This window comes from Cynocephalus volans, chromosome 4 (genome assembly GCF_027409185.1).
Source record: "Cynocephalus volans isolate mCynVol1 chromosome 4, mCynVol1.pri, whole genome shotgun sequence".
Taxonomy (NCBI): domain Eukaryota; kingdom Metazoa; phylum Chordata; class Mammalia; order Dermoptera; family Cynocephalidae; genus Cynocephalus; species Cynocephalus volans.
The window spans coordinates 42,809,502-42,827,463 of NC_084463.1; the positions used below are offsets into that span (position 1 = coordinate 42,809,502).

The 17,962-nt window shown below is 46.6% G+C and overlaps 1 protein-coding gene and 1 pseudogene across 1 annotated transcript; both read right to left on the reverse strand.

Moving 5' to 3' along the window:
- Positions 1-911: 911 nt before the first annotated feature.
- LOC134376063 (protein FRG2-like-1) lies at positions 912-2,657 on the reverse strand. The gene is made up of 5 exons (XM_063094747.1): positions 2,552-2,657; positions 2,336-2,452; positions 1,962-2,039; positions 1,654-1,731; positions 912-1,369 (listed from the first exon to the last, which is right to left on the reverse strand). The coding sequence occupies exons 1-5, from the start codon at positions 2,655-2,657 to the stop codon at positions 912-914; spliced, it is 837 nt and encodes a 278-aa protein (XP_062950817.1).
- Positions 2,658-7,647: 4,990 nt separating this feature from the next.
- On the reverse strand, positions 7,648-13,026 carry LOC134376064 (pre-mRNA-splicing factor RBM22-like; annotated as a pseudogene).
- Between the last annotated feature and the right edge of the window lie 4,936 nt (positions 13,027-17,962).

The window sequence follows — 17,962 nt, forward strand, 5'->3', positions numbered from 1 at the left end:
AAGGCAAATGACAAAACAATACCCAACTGATTTTATTTTTCTGTTAAAAATGTATATACATTTATGATGAAAGGGTGCATAAACTCAGTGTAAAATGTAAATAGAACAATATATAAAATAAAATATAACAATATGTGTATGTAAGTCAAATGACTATATCTATATTAGATTTCATATTCTACAGTAAAATATGCCAAACTGAAACCTATAAAATGGGGTAATGTTTAAAGTTAGTCATATAATATAAGCCAGCTGAATAATACACAATACATCAATTAGCATTTACCTACTTTAGCTTAGATGGGACAAAAAGGAAACAGAAAGTAAACGATCATGGTGTGGTGACTGCACCACGAGTTCCTCACACTGAGAACTGTGCACAGCACACTGGAGGACGCTGTCAGTGGTGGGGACGTCAATCCGTCGCGGACTGAGGCGGGACAGTGAAGAGCTACAGCCTTTTCTCAATTCACAGAGGATATAGATATATACTCATTTTGCTACACTTTAAAATATTCAAAGACACGAATTATTATGCTAATATTTGTTCTGATTATTAAAAAATGAATGATTGTTATATTTTAAAGATGTCAATGTTTAACATAAAATTTGACATTCGTCTGTAATCTTTGTCCTCGATGAAACCCTGAGTGCAGCATTCTGAGTGTATTGTGCAACTTCCTTTCCTACGACCGCCCAGGTTCTGTCAATTATTAACACACTGTGTCTAACATCTTCACTGCTCATCACCTGGAGGAAGCCGACGAGGTCTTCATTAGCAGGTCTTTGTTCTCACTCCCAGAGCTGAGTCCTCTGCTGATCAGGGTCAGGGTGCTCAGCTCAAGCCTAATCGGATAAACTGACAGACTCCACTAGCTCCTGTGCAGAGAAGGGGTGGGATCTTCTCCTTCCTAGGAGAAACTCTGAGCTTTTCCATCTGGGGATGGATCTCCAGGACCATGCTCTGGGGCTGGGATGAGCCAGCCCTCAGCAGGGAAGACATAGGCCGCCTGGGTGGCCATGGCATATAAGGTCTGCACTGCAGTGCACAGAGACCCCCGGAGCTGGGCAAGATCAGAGAACTGCTCCCTGGTCAATGGAGAATGGATTTGCTGGGCCTGTACCTGAGCTATGTCTTGATAAATGACCTCACACATAGCACACAGGAAGGTCAGCAGGCTTTTCCGAAGTGGTGGTGGGTGGTGTCTTAGGGACCCAAATCTTGACTTCTTGTTGTGCCCAGTGTGGGCCCCCTGCAATTCCCAACCGTGGACGTCATAGGTCTCCTCAATTTTCCTGAAGTTCACGGGGTCAGAGGCCTTTGGTTTCTTTTCTGAAGTCAAGCTGTGCTCATCTCCTAGACAGTTCCCTGGGGAGGAAGCAAGGGAGTGAGAGACTTGCCAGAAAAGTCTCCACAGACCTCTTTCCCGGGATCTCACCGTGCACCTTCAGGTGAACTCCACTTGTCTCTCCTCCTCCTTCCTGACCTTCTGAGTCTCCATAATGAAATGAGGCTGAGCTCCTCATAGGTACCAAAACACCCTCTGAGTCCCAGGATCTCTACGACCCTCTCAGAGGCTGAGAAACATCCTTTCTGCCCAAGCCCTGTATAAGTTTCCTGCTGGTCTGCTCTCAGGACAAAAAAGGACCTACCTGTTCCATCTTGGCCACTGTCCTTGGAACTGATTTTCCTCTTCCTGGACTTCCTCCCGCCTGAGCTGGACTCGGATTCTGTGGATAATTGAGAGTTTGAGGGAGTGCCTACAGCTGAACACCTTAGCAACCCTGGTCCATCCTGGACACACAAGCAGCTGAGGCTGCACCCAAAACTCAGTGCTCTTTCATTCTCAAGTCCAGGATCTGTAAGGCCCGGCCTGCCAAGAGCTCCCAATTCCATGCCCAGGGGAAACTGTGTTAACCCATCCCCGTCCCTTTCCCTCCCTGAGAGAATCAAATCTTACCTGATCTGTCAATGCTGTTTCCAGCATTAAGCTCAGTTTCCTTGGAATTCTCCTTCTCGTTCAGATTAAGTTCTGGTCCTAGAGGAAAAGGGAGCTTAGGTGACTGGCCTCCTTTTAGGTCCTCAGAGCCCCCTAGTCTGTTCCCGATTTGTATTTGTGGGTCATTCTCTCAACCAAGGCTGTTCAGTCAGTGTCAAGTGTAAATGGGAAGAATACGCTTCCAAGGGATAATTGCCACATTTCTCAAGGCCCCTGGAGAGTGATGACTCCTTTCCCAAGCCCAGTCTCAAAGTTAAACTCTACCAAAGAAACGTCCTCACTGTCCCTGAGTCTACCTTCCTTCCAGCCTCCACATGAACAGCTCGAGTCCGTACCTCGCCTCTGAGTGCAGTTCTCACTGGAATGTAAAGACAGAGTCTTGTGTTTCTCTTCAGATGGTTTCTCCTCCTCCTCTGAGCCACTTTCTTTAAGGAGAGTTGTTGGAAAGAAGGCTGGTCAGTGCAGTGCTGGAGGGAGCAGTGAGGTTCTGCTTCTTCCGTTCCCGACTCCATGCTGAAGTTCAAGTGCAAGGTCCTCTCTCCTGCACGTACAGATGCGCAGTGGGGGTCGGCCTCCTGGGCCTGCCTTTGATAAGCCCCTCAGCTGGGCGTGGCTGACTCCTCCTGGCTGAAGACACTCCTTCCTCCTGCCACGCATCGGCACCTCAATAAGGAATGCTGGGGATTGTGATCGTACTGGGGACCTAGACATGGGTAAAAGGACACTTTTGAAGGGTTCTGTCATAGAGTCCAAAAGCAGGATAAGTAGCCAGGGGACACAGATACAGGAAGTCAGGAGACAATTTTCATCTGATTTCTGACTCGATTCTCACCCAGAAGTATTTAAGACCCTGCACAGATTTCAACATGCAGAGTGACACAAACAGTATATTGACATGTATATATATAAATAGAACAATATATAAAATAAAATATAACAATATGTGTATGTAAGTCTAATGACCATATCTATATTAGATTTCATATTCTACAGTAAAATATGACAAACCGAAACCTATAAAATGGGGTAATGTTTAAAATTAGTCATATAATATACGCCAGCTGAACAATACATATAGCATATATATATATGAGGGGTCTTCAAAAAGTTCATTGATAGAGGTTGTAAAACCAAGGTGAAGTGTTCGGATCCCCACAACATCCAACTGCCAAAACCAAACCAAAACAACACAAAACAAAATGAAACAAAACAAAAACTTGTGGAAAGATTCGTATTATCTTTTATTTCTATTTTTTCATAAATTTTTTGAAGTACACTTGCATATTTTCCACATAAAGAAAATAATGTACAGTTTTAAAATTGTATACGTGTTCTATTTTCTCTAATGTTTGGAAATGAAAAATACCAAATTATATGGTTTTTTTTTATTAGATACACACCTGTGTAATAAAATAAAAATACAGGAAAAAATACATACCAAATAAAATACTCCTTTCTATCCTAAAAGTGGTGGAGATAATTAGATCAAGTGTGATTTCATTGATGTCACTACGGTAGTACCGATGCTAACCTAATCAACCTCTGATCTCAGAGGCAACAAAAAGCCCAGCTGGAGAGGAAAACTTTCCCTCTGCCACAGCATTCTTTGGTCATGCTGGGAGCTCTGCTGTGTTCTGTTGACTCCTTTGGTGATTTTCTCTTGTTTTCCTGATTAAAGTTGGTTGTGGATATGACTATTGCATCATCAAATTTCAGACAACTCATGGACCACTTGTCTGTGTCCTGTCCTAAAAAACCAGTAGCTACATACAGAAGACCCTTAACCTTTTCAAGCTGCCTGTGATTGATGCTGACTCACTGACCTCCCTCCTCCTCAACCCAAAGAGAATTTGAAAAACCGTCAGGCCTTAGAACACTTAGCAAGGACCAGTAGGTGCCCGTGAACTGCTGGGGTGGGGCCCTTCTCCACAACCCTTGGGCTCTAATAAAGAGAAGAGAAACCTGAAACCAAGGAAGCTTCAGCAACTCTAGACCTCAGGGTTTTTAACAAGATTAACAGAAGTGAAGCTCACAGACCTTCAGTGCTTCCTTCATTCCAAAACACAAGCAAAGACTGTGTCCTTGCTTCCCATGACCCAGGTGGGGACAAGAGGTGAGACACATTTAGACACATAACATGGTTGGTTCTGCAGGAAAGAATCACCACAGAGGAAGATTCCACTGTAGAAGTTTCCCAGGGAACTTCAGCTAAAGCATCAGCAAAACCGAGGGGTAATGAGGGAATCTTACGACTCTCTGATGGTGTTTCCTCCCTGGTTTTCTGCTAATTGCTCTTTACAAGTCTCCTGATTTGCTTCATGCCTATGCCTGTTTTAGTCTGTTCTCTGTTTCCTATAAGAGAACACCTGGAACTAGATAATTTATAAAGAAATGAAATGTATTTCTTACAGTTTTGGAAGCCAGGAAGTCCATTGTCCAGGAGGTGCATCTGGCCGGACCTTCTTCTCAGTGGGAACTCTCTACAGTTCCTGTGGTGATACAGGGGAGCACATGAAAATGAAGATGAACATGGCATGAGCAAGAAAGCTAACCTACCCTCTCGCTCTCCTTATAAAGCTATGAGAGCCACGCCCATGATAACTCGTTACTTCATGAGTCGATCAACCCACTAGTGTGGGCACAGTCCTCATGATCCAATCACTGCACAAAGGCCCCACCTTCAAATACTATGATTGGATTTCTCACTCTTTTAACATTGTTACAATGGAGATGAAGTTTCCAATATACAAACTTTTGGGGCACACGTTTGCCCTATAGCAATGCCCTTCATATGTAGGTATTAAAAGTCTGGATGACCACAAAGATTTTTCTCATATGTGTACTTTTGTTTGTTTGTTTGTTTGCTATTATTTACATGTGTACCAACACCATGGTGCACGTGTTCAGGTGTTATTATCAGATGCCTTCCAGTGTGACAGGGCACAGTCCAGCTGCCTGGCCCCTTTCAACAGCAAACCACTCAAAAGTCAACTGTTGTTGGAGTTGGAAGTCAGGTGTTGTCCAGGAATCTCAGTGATCTGAGGAGAGATGTTGGACTAAACTATCTCTCCAGTAACCTGAAGGAGAATGACCAGACTGAAGCCATCTCCCTGGTAAACCTGAAGAACAGCCGGACTAAAGCCATCTGAAAGACTCTCATTTACTGAGTTTTTTATGAGGGGTCTGAGGAAATAGAATTTGAAAAATGAAAAGCAGGAGGGAGGGGAATGTGCAAGGGGCCAAGTGCAAAGTCTCTCCAAGACTCCATCTGACTTCTGCTCCCATCTTTGCTGTTATTTCAGAGTCTGGATAGTTTGTGCCTTCTGGCAAGTCTGCAGCTTCAGGCTGGCTGGAAAACAAACTTTACATTAATGTGAATAATATCATCTTGTCCCATAACCAAGTTTCAAAATGTTAAATAACCACAGGATAAGAGGGAACTCAGAGAAATGCATTCTAAGAAAAACACTGTGTCCTTTTAAAATCTTTTAAAGCCCATGATGTTTTAGGTCCCAACATGACTTCAGTCCTGCTCACACCAACACCAGAAAGTAGAATCCTATTTGCAAGAGCTTTCCTTTTTCAATTCTCGATGTCTTTTTTAGTTGTCGTTCCATAGATCACTGGCTGTTTATACTCCCTACAAGCATGTACAAGATGGTGTGTTTTTACTGATTGTAAAAAACCAACAAACAAAAACAGCATTAGGAAATGTTTTCTTTTTCAAACTGATGTTCACACAAAACACATATATTTTGTAATTTACTTTTTTCAATCATAAAGTTGAATTGCTTCTTTAAGTAAAAAATGATCATTTGTTTCTATACTGAGTTTGTTTTTATTCTTCTTTGAGAGGAGTTTCCAACATGTTTTATTTTATATCATCTCTCCCACATCACCTTAGCAGGCTGATGCCAGTTTATACATCCAAGAATACACCTGTCTTGAATCTGATCTCACAGGCCAGCCACCTGTCAAGAAACCTGAGATGAGATCCGTTTACCTGGCAAAGCCTCAACCAAGTCGTGTACTGGGTTCTCAGCTCAGGGACAGCTGAAGGATGTGGGGTGGATTTGTTGATTGGCCCCATGCAGTACCCAAGCACTTTAATCAGAACCCAACTCTCATTGCCAGGCTGACAGCCAACAAAACTCATGTTTCTTCTCATGATGTTCACCAGCCTGCCACCAAGACACCTGTCCTGAGCCACCTGTTCTTCAGTCTCTGGCACAAGGCTATGCTGATGTGGATGCAAACCCAGCTCTCGGCCTGCCAAGCATAAATGTGGCCGACTCCACACTGAGCATTCAGGTACCAAGCAACGGGTCTTCCCAGGTTCTCAATCAGACTTTCTAGAATTTCCCAAAGATACTAAGACTCAGCCCTTTCAAGATCCCCCCTGTCCCCCTACCCCCCACCCCAAATTAGAAACAGGACCTGGGAGCCATCCAGACTTTCCTGTCTCCTCCCTAGCAAAAACAGACTTCGACCCAACCAGACACCCTAATTGGCCACAGAACACCAGCCCAGATGCTGAGCATTAACCTCCTGTCTCCCCACAGAAGACCTCACCTGAGTCTCATCAAAGCCTACGCTGTTCCCCAAACTTCACTGTCCAGACATGTTCCAGAACAATCCCTCGGAACTGTCTTTATGAGATGGGACAAGGCATGGTGGGGCTCCAGGATCAGAACAGCTGCCTCATCCTCCCTCCTTAGAAGTCTCTACCTACTGGTCAGAATCCTCACATCTTACAGGGCTAAGCCCATGTCCCAGTAAGTGTCCCCTAAAAGAGCCTTCTGGTGTCCTCCTACTCTGAGGAGAGTGCCCAGGAATAAGAGCCTCTACTGTAGGTAACACTCGGCTTTCACTCTCTCATGACTTGGTTGCTGCCTGAGGAGGGAAAAGCTATGCAGGGAACAGCCTGTGTCTGACACATCAGAGTTTCCCCAGATGTGGTGACTGTGCAGACTGTGAAACCCCACATAATGCCTGCGAGGGGTAGACACGCAGACATTTCCTAACTAAAGTACATAAATTTAAGTTGAATTTAAATAAAACATTATAATGCCATATAAAATTATTTTTATATTAGTTGATTTTATAAGACAACTGAGTTAAAATTTGTAACAGCATTAAAATATAATGTTTATAAGAAGCTATGAAAAACATCTATAATTAGTGTGTAAATGACTAAATTTTGGGTAACTCTGTAAAATTCACCTATGGGTGTAAAAGACATCTGTTACTTACTTTACAAGACATCTACAATTGGTCGTCCACATCACTGGGCACCAGATTTGAGGATTCAACCAACTGCAGATCAAAAATACCCCCAAATCAGTAAAAATTATAATCCACCAATAAAAGTGGTAGAAATTTTTTAAAATTACGTCTGGCAACTATTTTCATAGAATTTACATTCTACTCGGTATTATATGTAACCTAGAGATGATTTAAAGTATAAGGGAGGATGTGTTTAGTTTATATGCAAATACTACCCATTTAATGTACTGTACTTGAGTATCCCTGGATTTTAGTCGCTACAAGGGTCCTGAAACCACTTTCCTGCAGATGCCAAGGAATGACTGTACTGGATATTGTAAGTGCCTTTTCTTCCATGGAGTGCCAGAGTGGTGATAACGTGTTAGAAACTCCTGTGTTTTCAAGCATAAGTCCCCATCCTCTGAGAGTCCTGAGAAAGAGAGCAGATTGGTCCTGGAGTCCTCATGAAAGGAGGGGGTGGTTTCATTGGGTGTAGTATGTGCGACTCAAAACCTGGGCGTGGAGGCAGAGCAATACCAGGTGGGGTGTGGGGGGGGTGGGCAATGTCCACCAGAGCTGGAGGATCATGTGGGGGTATGTTGGAGTTGGAAGAGACTTCTGCTGCTGCAGGTGGAAAAAAAGGCTCCTGGCAGTCACAGAACAGGTTCTAGCTTCATCCAAGAGGCTACAGTTTCATTCTTTCCTTTTTCTTTACCTCTGGCTGCTTGAAATATTTCTCATTTCACATTGAGTCTGTGGTCATTAATAATCAACTCTTTAATTAATCAACAGCCACTTCTGCAGCCTGCCTTGTTGCAAACTGGGTGAGAACACACTGCTGTCTCTGTACAACAGTGATGATCGAATTCTCTCTGAACTCAGTAATTGTAATGCCCGGATTACCAACATCTACTGTGGTGATAATCTTGACCTCTCGTGGGTCCAGACAAGGCAGGGTCAAAGCTCACTTTAAAAATTATCTGCGAAATGGTCATCAATTCCAGAATATTGGCCTTTAGTATTCTGATCACCAAGGGTATCACCTGCATCTGTAGGCTTCTCATGTCTGCAAGGACACTTCTCTTCTCTCTTGCACTTTCCTCTCACCCAGAGGGAGCAAATGTGGGGCCAATTCTTTTTTACAGTAGAATGTGGTCCGGGACAGCCTGAGCAGCCTGTCACAGGTGGATGTGGCTTTCCCCAGCACATCAATTGGCTGTGTTCCTTCAATAAGAAATCTCTTCCTTCATATTCTGTGTGAGGTTCTTTTTTATTATTTATTTATTTATTTATTTATTTATTTATTTATTTATTTACTTACTTACTTCCTTACTTAGAATATTCATGAGATACAAACCTAATTGTCACCCCTCCTGCTCATGATGTGAGGGCCAGATTCATACCCGTTTTGTGCGTGGTTCTTTTTGTTGACATTTGACTGTGGTATGTCATCTTAAGACAGTTACATCATGAACCTGAGTGAGCAGACCATACTCTAGGCCTAAGAGGCAGACAGGACAGACATTCTTTAATTTACTGCAGGTTTGACACACTTCAGTCTTCTAGAAATGCTTGTGGACCCCAGGGCACCAGTGAGACACTGTAAATAGCCTGGGGCTGGCTGTGCTTTCTTTTTTGTCCTTTTATTTGACTACTAAGATATATGGGTTTTTTCCAAGGCATACCTGTCACAGAATGAGGAAGTTCACATCCTATGAGTTCTGTCTGTTGTGGGTGTTGGATCCCAGAGATGTCACCACCTTGAGAGTGTCCAGAGGCAGTGATAGCTTCTGAGGTGGGAGGTAGGACCACCACAGTCTTGTCAGGCCCAGCCCTGATAAAAAGGAAAAATTTATAGTTTACTCTCTTATGGAATCAGGCCCACCCAGAAAGCCCCTGTTTTGACTAATTTAAAATTTTATCTTTGATTACATCAGCCAAATCCCTTCAAGGCTGCACTTTAACTAGCCTTTGAGTGACTGGAACAGGGTGTGCCTGACTTCCACTAGGGTAGAGATTCTAAAGAATCTGAACCCCACATCCCCAACTGTAAAGTAAGCCTGTCAAGTCTACAAATGCACATCCACGATTCCTGAATGTATTTTCTACTTCACTGACAGTTTCTAATCAAACAGGAAGCATCAAAACCCCAGCCTCTAGCAGATTTTTTAAATTCTGAAATTAAAATAGTTCAGGCATTAAAAGTCTTCCCCATGGACATAGCAATAGTGTTCTCACAGGCCACCCAGCTTTACTATCCTTGGATCCAGACCAAGTGACCTTACAGAAGTTTACTGGTTGGAGGGGATTGTCTGGGCTGTCCAGGCTTCTGGGCCTGTGGTCGTGGTGCGAACCTGCCAGCCACATGTGCCTGAACCCACTCCTGCAGGTGACTGACTTGTCAGTGGAGTTCCCATGCCAGTGGGTCCTAGCTGTGTCCCTCTGCCTGTGATTCAACACACAAGTCAGAGATTCTGAGTTGACCCCCCTCCCAGGTGAGAAGGTTCACTTCTGTCCCAGAGGTGAGATAATGGGGACTCTCCAGTGACCAGCATCTGGTTCTCACAGTGTTCGTATTCTTTGTGAGAAAGCAATATGGTACAATAGGCTAAAGTTCTAGTTATTTTTCCTCTTTTTAGTCATTGTAAAATACATATATTTGTTCTTCCCTGTTTCCTGGCACACAGCTCCTAAAACCCTGGAAATTGTGGGATTTATAAGGTGTCATTTGTATGCTAATGAGATGACCTGTGGTTGGGGAACCCTAGATTGCTTCAGAATGGGGACCAGAAAGACCAAGGCATGACTAGAGGGTTGGAATGTTCATCCCAACCTCCTGGATAGGGAGAGGCTGAAGGTTAAGTTGATCACCAATGGCCAATGATTTAATCAATGATGAATATGCAATGAAGCTCTCATATTAAAAAAACAAAATGAAACTGGGCTTTGCTAGCTTAGGCATGGCTGGATACGTGGATATTCCTGGAGGGGGTGCAGCCGCACCTGCAGAGGGCGTAGAAGTGCTAAGCTCCTTCCCTTATCCCTTGCTTAATTCATGTTTTTCATCTGGCTCTTTATCTTTAACTTTGTAATATTCTTTGTAGTAAAAGAGTCAACATATTAAAGTGTTTCCCTGAGTCCCATGAGCAGCTCTAGCCAATTATTCAATCCTGAGGAGCGGTTGGTTGGACCCCAGGTTTGTATCCAGTCAGTTGGAAAAACACATGACAACTTACTACTTGAAACTGGTGTCTGAAGTGGGGGCAGTCTTGTGGGACTGAGCCTTCAATCTGTGGGTCTGAGGCTCTGCCCAGGTGGACAGTATCAGAATCAAATTCTTAAATTCAATTACAGGTTGCCTAGCAGGTGCTCATCACAGAACTGGTTGTTGGTGGGTAGAAGTTCCCACACATATATGAATGTGTGTGCCCTCCCCTTTGTGTTAGAAATGAGAGAACTGTTTGTGATGGAGAGGTTCAGGGGAAGAGACCTGCCCCACCACAGGGTGACAACACTTGGGCAGGGGCTGAAAAAGAGGGGATGCCCTGAGGATGGTCCTCAGCCTAGGATCTCCTGGAAGTGGTACACACATGTACACCCGCACACTCAGGGATTTTCATGACTGTATCAAGTGGGCACATGCAGATTTCACACTACAGTCTAGCTGTAAAGTTCATTTGTTCCCTTGGTCAGCTCCTGCTTGTGTGCCTGGAGACAGGAGGTTTACACTGCTATAGGGGGAGTGGCCACTTGTGGCTTGGATTATTGGGTCGCCCTTGTGCCTGTTGGGTCCCTGCAGTGGATGCTGTAGCCTGAGTGCATAGGGAGCCTGTTCCTTCAGGTTAGGGGAGTTAGGGGTTGAGGTTTCTGCCACCATGGTCATTCCAGGGTACGTTCATGGGCCGCCAATGCTGTGTTGGGGAGCCAGAGGGGTAGGAGGTGTTTAACAGGAGCTCTGCTTTTGTTCTTGGCCTCAGGACAGAAGTGGCTGGCTGGTTCTGGGTGGTGGGGGCTGCAAAACTCCTCAGGACCCTCTATTTTTAGGGGGTCTTTTCCTCAAGTCCTATCCAGTCTTGACCCACCTGAGCTTATGAGAACAGAGGAGATGGGGCTCCTTCAGATTGTCATGGCCATAGAGGTTGGGATGCTGGCATCAAAAGCCACTGAGCCTGCTCACTCAGGTGTGTGCAGTAGCTGTCCCTCTGCTGGGACTCTGCCGGCCCCACCCCCAGTGTCTGCAATTCAGGGCACCTTGAGCTCACTCCCCATGCCCGAGATGGGATGCTGAGATCCAGAGAGATCTGTCCAGATCCGTCTTGCACAGGAGTTTTTAGCCTTCAGCATCCTGGGCCCTCAGAAGCCCCCTGTGATTCTCAGATTTGCCCGGCCTGGGCTCTGGCTGCTTCTCCATTCTGGGCCCATCTTGACCACATTCCTACCGCCACCATTGCATCCCAGAGTGCCCACATGGTCCTTCTTCCTTCTGCAGAAAGTTCTCCTCCACACACCCAGGATGGAACCAGACCGTGTGTGCCCCCTTAGGTGCTAGAAAGAAAAGAACTCTGTCTGAGGAGGAGGCTTGGGTGAAGAGGGCAGCGTTCCTGCCACCCAGTGATGATACTTAAGCTGGTCCTGCACAGGAGGGCACTGCCTTCATCTGGAATTTGACCCAGAGGCTCCTGAAATGCCAATGAATGTCTCCATGTGGCATTTCCTTGCCTTCTTGGCAGCCAGCTGTGGGGTACAGCTCCACAGATTTCACAGTGTAGTCTGGGTGTAAGGGCTGTTTGTTCCTTGGTCAGTCCCTCTCATGTAAATCTGGGGAAAAGGAGGTCTACACTGTCACGAGTGAGGTGGCAGCCAGTGGTACGGAGATTTGGGGTGCACTTGTGAATATTGGGGCCACAGAGTGGCTGGTAGAGGCCAAGGATATAGGGAGACTTTTCTTCATGGTGCCAGGTGTCCTGGCATTCTGGTCATTCCAGGGTGTGCGGACCTCTAGTGCTCAGGGCTGATATATTGCTGCCTACCTGTGAGATACAGGGGGAGCTTTGGGGGAAGAGGAAAGTTTTCCTACCACCCGATGATTACCCTTGGGCTGGGCCTGGACAAAAGCACACAGCCCTGGTCTGACATTCAGCTGAGGGGCTCCTGGACATGGTAGGGATGATCTCCTGACATCCATTCCCTGGTCCATTCCCTGACAGTCACTGGCAGAAGGGCTGGTTGGTTCCTGCAATGGATGTGTGTGTATATGTGTATGTGTGTGGGGGGAGGATATAAATATAAATATATACACACAGAGGACTTTCCCTAAATACATATACATGCATATATTTATAGATAAAGAGAAAGTCATTGCTGCACCTGTCTCTGAGTGAAGTACCCAGAACTGGTCGACAGGACCGTGCTGTGTTTGGAGCAGTGGCGATGAACAGGCACCAAGGCCTGAGACCTTGAGGGGCCTTGGTCTCTGCAGTCTAGTGCACAGTGGACTCCTTTTTTCTCTTGGTCATTTTCTGTAAAGCAAGTGTAAGGAAAGAAGGTCTACTGTGCCACAGGGGAAGTGACACTCAGTGGTTTGGACTTCTGGGGCACACGTCTACATTTTGGGGACCTGGGGTAGCTGGTAGAGGCCAAGAAAGCAGGGGGACTTTTCCTCCTGGTTCAGGGTGTCAGAGTGTGGGGTCCTGATGCTCTGGTCACTCCAGGGTATGGGGGGCCTCCAGTGCTCAGGGTGAGGATTCTGCTGCTGCTGCATGGTACCAGCTGCCAAGCAGGTGCTGGTACACAGGCTGCACTGTGCAGTGGTGGGGAAGCAGAAAGTAGACAGTGCTTGCAAGGAGCCACGCTACTGCTCATGGCAGTAGGAGAGAGAAGGGGCTGGCTGGTTCTGGATGGACGGGGTGCCCAAAGCCACAAGGCCCTGGTATTATCAGATGGTCTACATTCAAGTCTTCACCTATCTTGATCCACCTGAGCTTTAAGGAAGAGAATAAATGAGGCTCTTTTTGGCTGACCAGCCCTAGAGGCCCACAACCTCGCAGGGAAGAACCAAACTGGCCCTGAATCTCTGAGCTGCTGCAGGCTCAGGGCTGGAAACCTGGCCTATGGCCTTGAGCTCTCAGCAGCCTCCTGGCAAACACATGTGCAGTTTGCATCCCCAGCTCCAGACTTTGCAGTCCCAGCCCCACTCCACCTGCTGGTCTCAGGGGCAGTCCTGTTCACAGGGCCATCCAGTTGGGGAAGCCAAACCTCAGGATTCTGCTTCTTGCCTAGTTCCCTTCCTCTGTCAAATGTATCAATGGCCAAATGTGTTTGTCAAGGTTGGCCCCCTTCCGAGGTGCAGCTCAATTAGGAAAAAGAGGCTTCTTTTACCTGGCACCCCAGGTATCTCCAATTCAGTCACTCATCTGACCCTCCCACCAGGGCTTCAGAGATCCACCTAGATCTGGCCAAATCTGCTTGCTCAGGGGTGTGTAGCCATCAGTGTCCTTGGCGTTTCCCCACTACTCCAGAATCCTCAGGCCCTGGCTGCTCCTCTATCTGGATCTCACCTTGTCCCTCCCACACTCCCACTGCCACCAGTGCACCCAGAGGGCTTTGACCTAGCCCTTCCCCCTTTCCTAGGACAGTCCCTGCTCAACTCATCCAGGACCAGGACTTGATCTTGTGGGCCCTTTTCCAGTGCTCAAAGGGACAGAACTATTTCTTTTTTAAAAAAAAACAAAACATGACATATAATTTATGTTTTATAAAATTGGCAGCTTTATGGGTAGATAGGTACGTACATATATGTAAAAATGCTATCATTGTGGGAGGATTAGCTTTCATAGGCTTATGTTCAATGATTTCATCAAGTTGCTATTTTAACTTTTTCTGTCTTTTTTTATTTCTTATTTACTACACATCCACCTGCCTTCAAATTTGCATTTCAAATTTGCCAGAAAGGACAGGAGTGTAGATGTGATCCCCTTAGACCTACTCTTGGTTCAGTGGGTTCCAGCTTGTGCACTGTCCGGATTGCCCAGGGGGTGATGCTCACAGGAAGGAGGTCATGCTTGTGATGAAAATGCTTTAGGTCACCAGAATTCACCAAAGGCATCCACTGCCTGGTGCCCGGTGCCTCCAGAGGCTGTATGGAGCTTGGAAACAATCATTTAAGCCATTAAGTGAGAACAGAAGTTAAGTGCTGCCCACAGGACAGAGAAAAAAGTTCCTTTTTGGTTTCCACATGGTTGGTACTTCCTCTTGTGTTAGTCTGGCTCCCAAACAGGATGTGTTCCTTCTACATTGTCCTCTTTTGCATCACACTGATTCTGCCCCCATGGGAAGGAGGCCTGGATTGGAGTGGTGAGGAGGACCCCATCCTTTCCTCCAGCTGCTGCCCTGGTGAGCTCTGCAGCGTGTCGAGCAGAGCCCGAAATTCTTCCTCACTGAGCGGTGGTTCGGGTGGTAGAGGGGCTTCCTGCTGTGGATCCAGATTCACCACAGGACACTGTGTGGGTGCAAGGGGCCATCTCAAAGCTTGAGGTTTGTGCATGATGCTGGTCTGCTTGCTCAGGAGATGAGATGGCTTCTTAGCTGGTACTGGCTGCTGCCACCACACGGGTGACTGGGTGTGTGCGGGCTGCTGAGGTGCCTTTTCTCCAGATTCCTGCTGGACCATCATGTCCTGGGCTCCTCACTGCACCACTGCATGAGGTGGGATGTGCTGAGCCAGGCCCTGCGAGTGTTCCTCAGTGTTATCTGTTTGAGGCTGCCCCTTTATGGGCAGAACTGCCCGGCCAGTGTGCCCATTGTCCTTGTCATCCCAGCACTTTCCTTGGTATGCACACCAGAAAGGAGTCTGAGTATGTGACAGCCCCCTCCTAGAGCTGGTGCCAATGACGTGTGACTCATAAGTGTCAGAACAGGTTGAGAGAGTTCTCCTGGCATAGCCTGGGTGAGCTGGAGCATCATGAGCCTCGGTGCCTGCTCATGCAGCCCCCAGAGGGATCCCAAAGACCAAAGGACATGTGGGGTGGAGGAAGAGCTGGCACAAATGACTTCTTGCTGCTGAAAGAAGTGGAAGGAAGAAGACGATGGTCGCTGCTTGGGGCAGTGCACAAGCCACTTTCCTGCAGCTGAAAAGTCAGGCGAGGTCTCTGATGTGGACCTTCTGCCAGGGAATTCATGGGTCCACTTCTGCTCTGGCCTGGGTGCCAAACTCCTTGGTTCTAAAACTAGACATGAATTCTTGATTCTGGAAAGTCTGTTTCTTTAGCCAGTTCCTCCTTAGTGGCAATTCCAGGGAACTTGGTTTTTTTTCTTTCCAAAAGCTCGAAGCAGGGTACTGTTTTGTGCTCTTGTAATGGATGTCCACTGTCATCTGCCTTCTCTGGGTAAGGTTTCCTGAGTCCGAGGCCGAGGTGGCTCCTGCTGAGGAAGTTGCTCTCCTCCCGAGGAGCCTGCAGAACCCGACTGGCTCTGCCTGAGGCGTCGTCCTCTCTGGTTTTGAAACAAATCTCTTTTCTGACTCAGGAACACCAGTTTCTTTGGCCACTTTTTGTCTGGTGGTTATACCAGGGTAGGGGCTCTGTTCAAGCAATGCCTGCAGGGCATCCCTTTGACTTGGGGTCAGAGCCATCGTCTTTCTTTCTTTTTTAAAAAAATTAATTTTTTTTGAGTCAAAATTGATTATTCTTTTTTGGGGGTTCAACATTGACATATGTTGATCAAATCAATATTACTAGCATATATATTGTTACAAATCATAATTATTCTTTTTGCCCCTTGTCCAATCTCTCCCCATCCCTCTCTCCTTCCTCCCTCCCCCTCTAACTACCCTAGATTTCTTCTCTCCTTCTGAAAGAATAATGGTTACTCTGTTGATTTGTTGCCTAGATGATCCGTCCAATGCTGAGAGGTGTGATCAAGTCCCCCAATGTTATCATAGAGCAGATGCTTCTTCTGTCACTTTGAAATGGGCTTTTTGGAGAGAGACATCCTCCTTCTTTCTTCATTTCTGCTGGTGACTCTCCTTGTGTCAATACACTCCAGTGGCTGGTGGACCACCTGCATGGTGGTTATGGTGTTAGCTGCTTTTGTGGCAGCCATGATTATTGTGGTGGCTGTGGTGGGCCACCCACAAGGAGGTGATGTTTTTGGCATGCTCCTTGGTGCTGGTGCTGTGCCTGGTTGTGGGGAGTGTCTGGTCCCTGGATCCATACCTTGGGTCCCCGGGTGGGCCCCGAGGTACAGCGTGGTGTGCCTGGTTGTGGGAGAGGGGTCCAGTCCCCTTCTGCATGACTTGGGTCCCCAGGCAGGCCCTGAGGCACTGGCATGGTGTGCCTGGTTGTGGAAGGGAGGGTCCAGTCCCTGGTCCATGCCTCATGTCCCCTGGTAGGTCCCAAGACACTGGTGGTGTGCCTGGGCTGGAACTAATTTTTTGTCTTTTGCTTACTTCTAAAATGGGGGAATTTCCTGTGGAAACAAGTACTTGAGCTCTGTGGTTGAGCTAAATTGCTGCTTTGCAGCTGTTTCCCTAGGAAAGGCTTTTTGTGCAGCTCAGGGTTTAACGGTTGACCTTAAAGGTGCTTCCGTCTCTCCAGAGACCCAGTGCACCAGGATTGTATAGAAACTCTGGTCTGGGCCTGAGATTTTCATTAAACTGCACCCCATGCAATTCTATATTCCTGACCAGTCTCCTCTGGCTGGTCCTGTGCTGATTGGGGGGCAGATTGGCTGTCCTTGCTGTGTCCCAGTGTCCTCCTGGAGGGCACATCTCCTCAAACATCCGTGCTGCAAATGCTTCCCATGGGATGGGCCCTGCACTGATCCCTTGCGATGACTCACCAGCCTCTGAGTGGCTTCTTTTTTTTCAGCTGTTCTGGCTCCTCACTCCTGCGTGGGTCCATGGGAACCCTATTAGTGTTCTTGCTGTCCTGGGGCCACAAGGCCCTCTTCTCTCCTGCTGCTTCCAAGCATCTCCATCTGAAGGGCACAGCTGCGGCTTCTGCTGGTTCCTGCTCCATGCGCTCAGCAGTTCCAGCCTTAATGCGGCAGCAGCCCAAACACTCAGAACTGTTTTTTCTTTCTCTCGTCGTGGTTTCTCCCACCTTCATGTACTCTGTAGGTCTCTCCTCCTCTTCCCCTGAGCTCGAGCAGCCCCAGCTTGGCTGATGTTACATTTTTATGGTTGTAAATTGGTTGATTTGTGGAAGAGTGACGCTGGGGACCATCTATTCCACCATCTTGACCAGAACTCTCAAAGCCATGCTCCTCCTCCAGGATTCTCTAGGGAGAGAGCTGCTTGAAGTGCTCACGAAGTCCATAGCAGAATGACTCATATTATCCATTGGTAAATAATGATTACAAGCTCCATTTGTTTGCACCAGACAGACCTATGATCACTTATCATACATTCACCTGTAAGTCATGAGGCACTAGTGATTGCCGCCATTCTCATCCAAACACCATGAAGTGTCACAGGAGCCAGAGCCTTAATAATTGCTGGGGGCCTCGCATCATTAACACTGCTCTGTCTCAAAAACCCAACTATGAATCAATCCATACCCCAACTATGCTATTATCTCTCAGACTAGCCATTACTTCCTCTAATAGTAACATGAGGAACACTGGCTAGCTTAACCAACCTAACTTTACCACCAACTAGTTACCTAATTGGAGAAATATTTGAGGTTCTAGCATTAGTT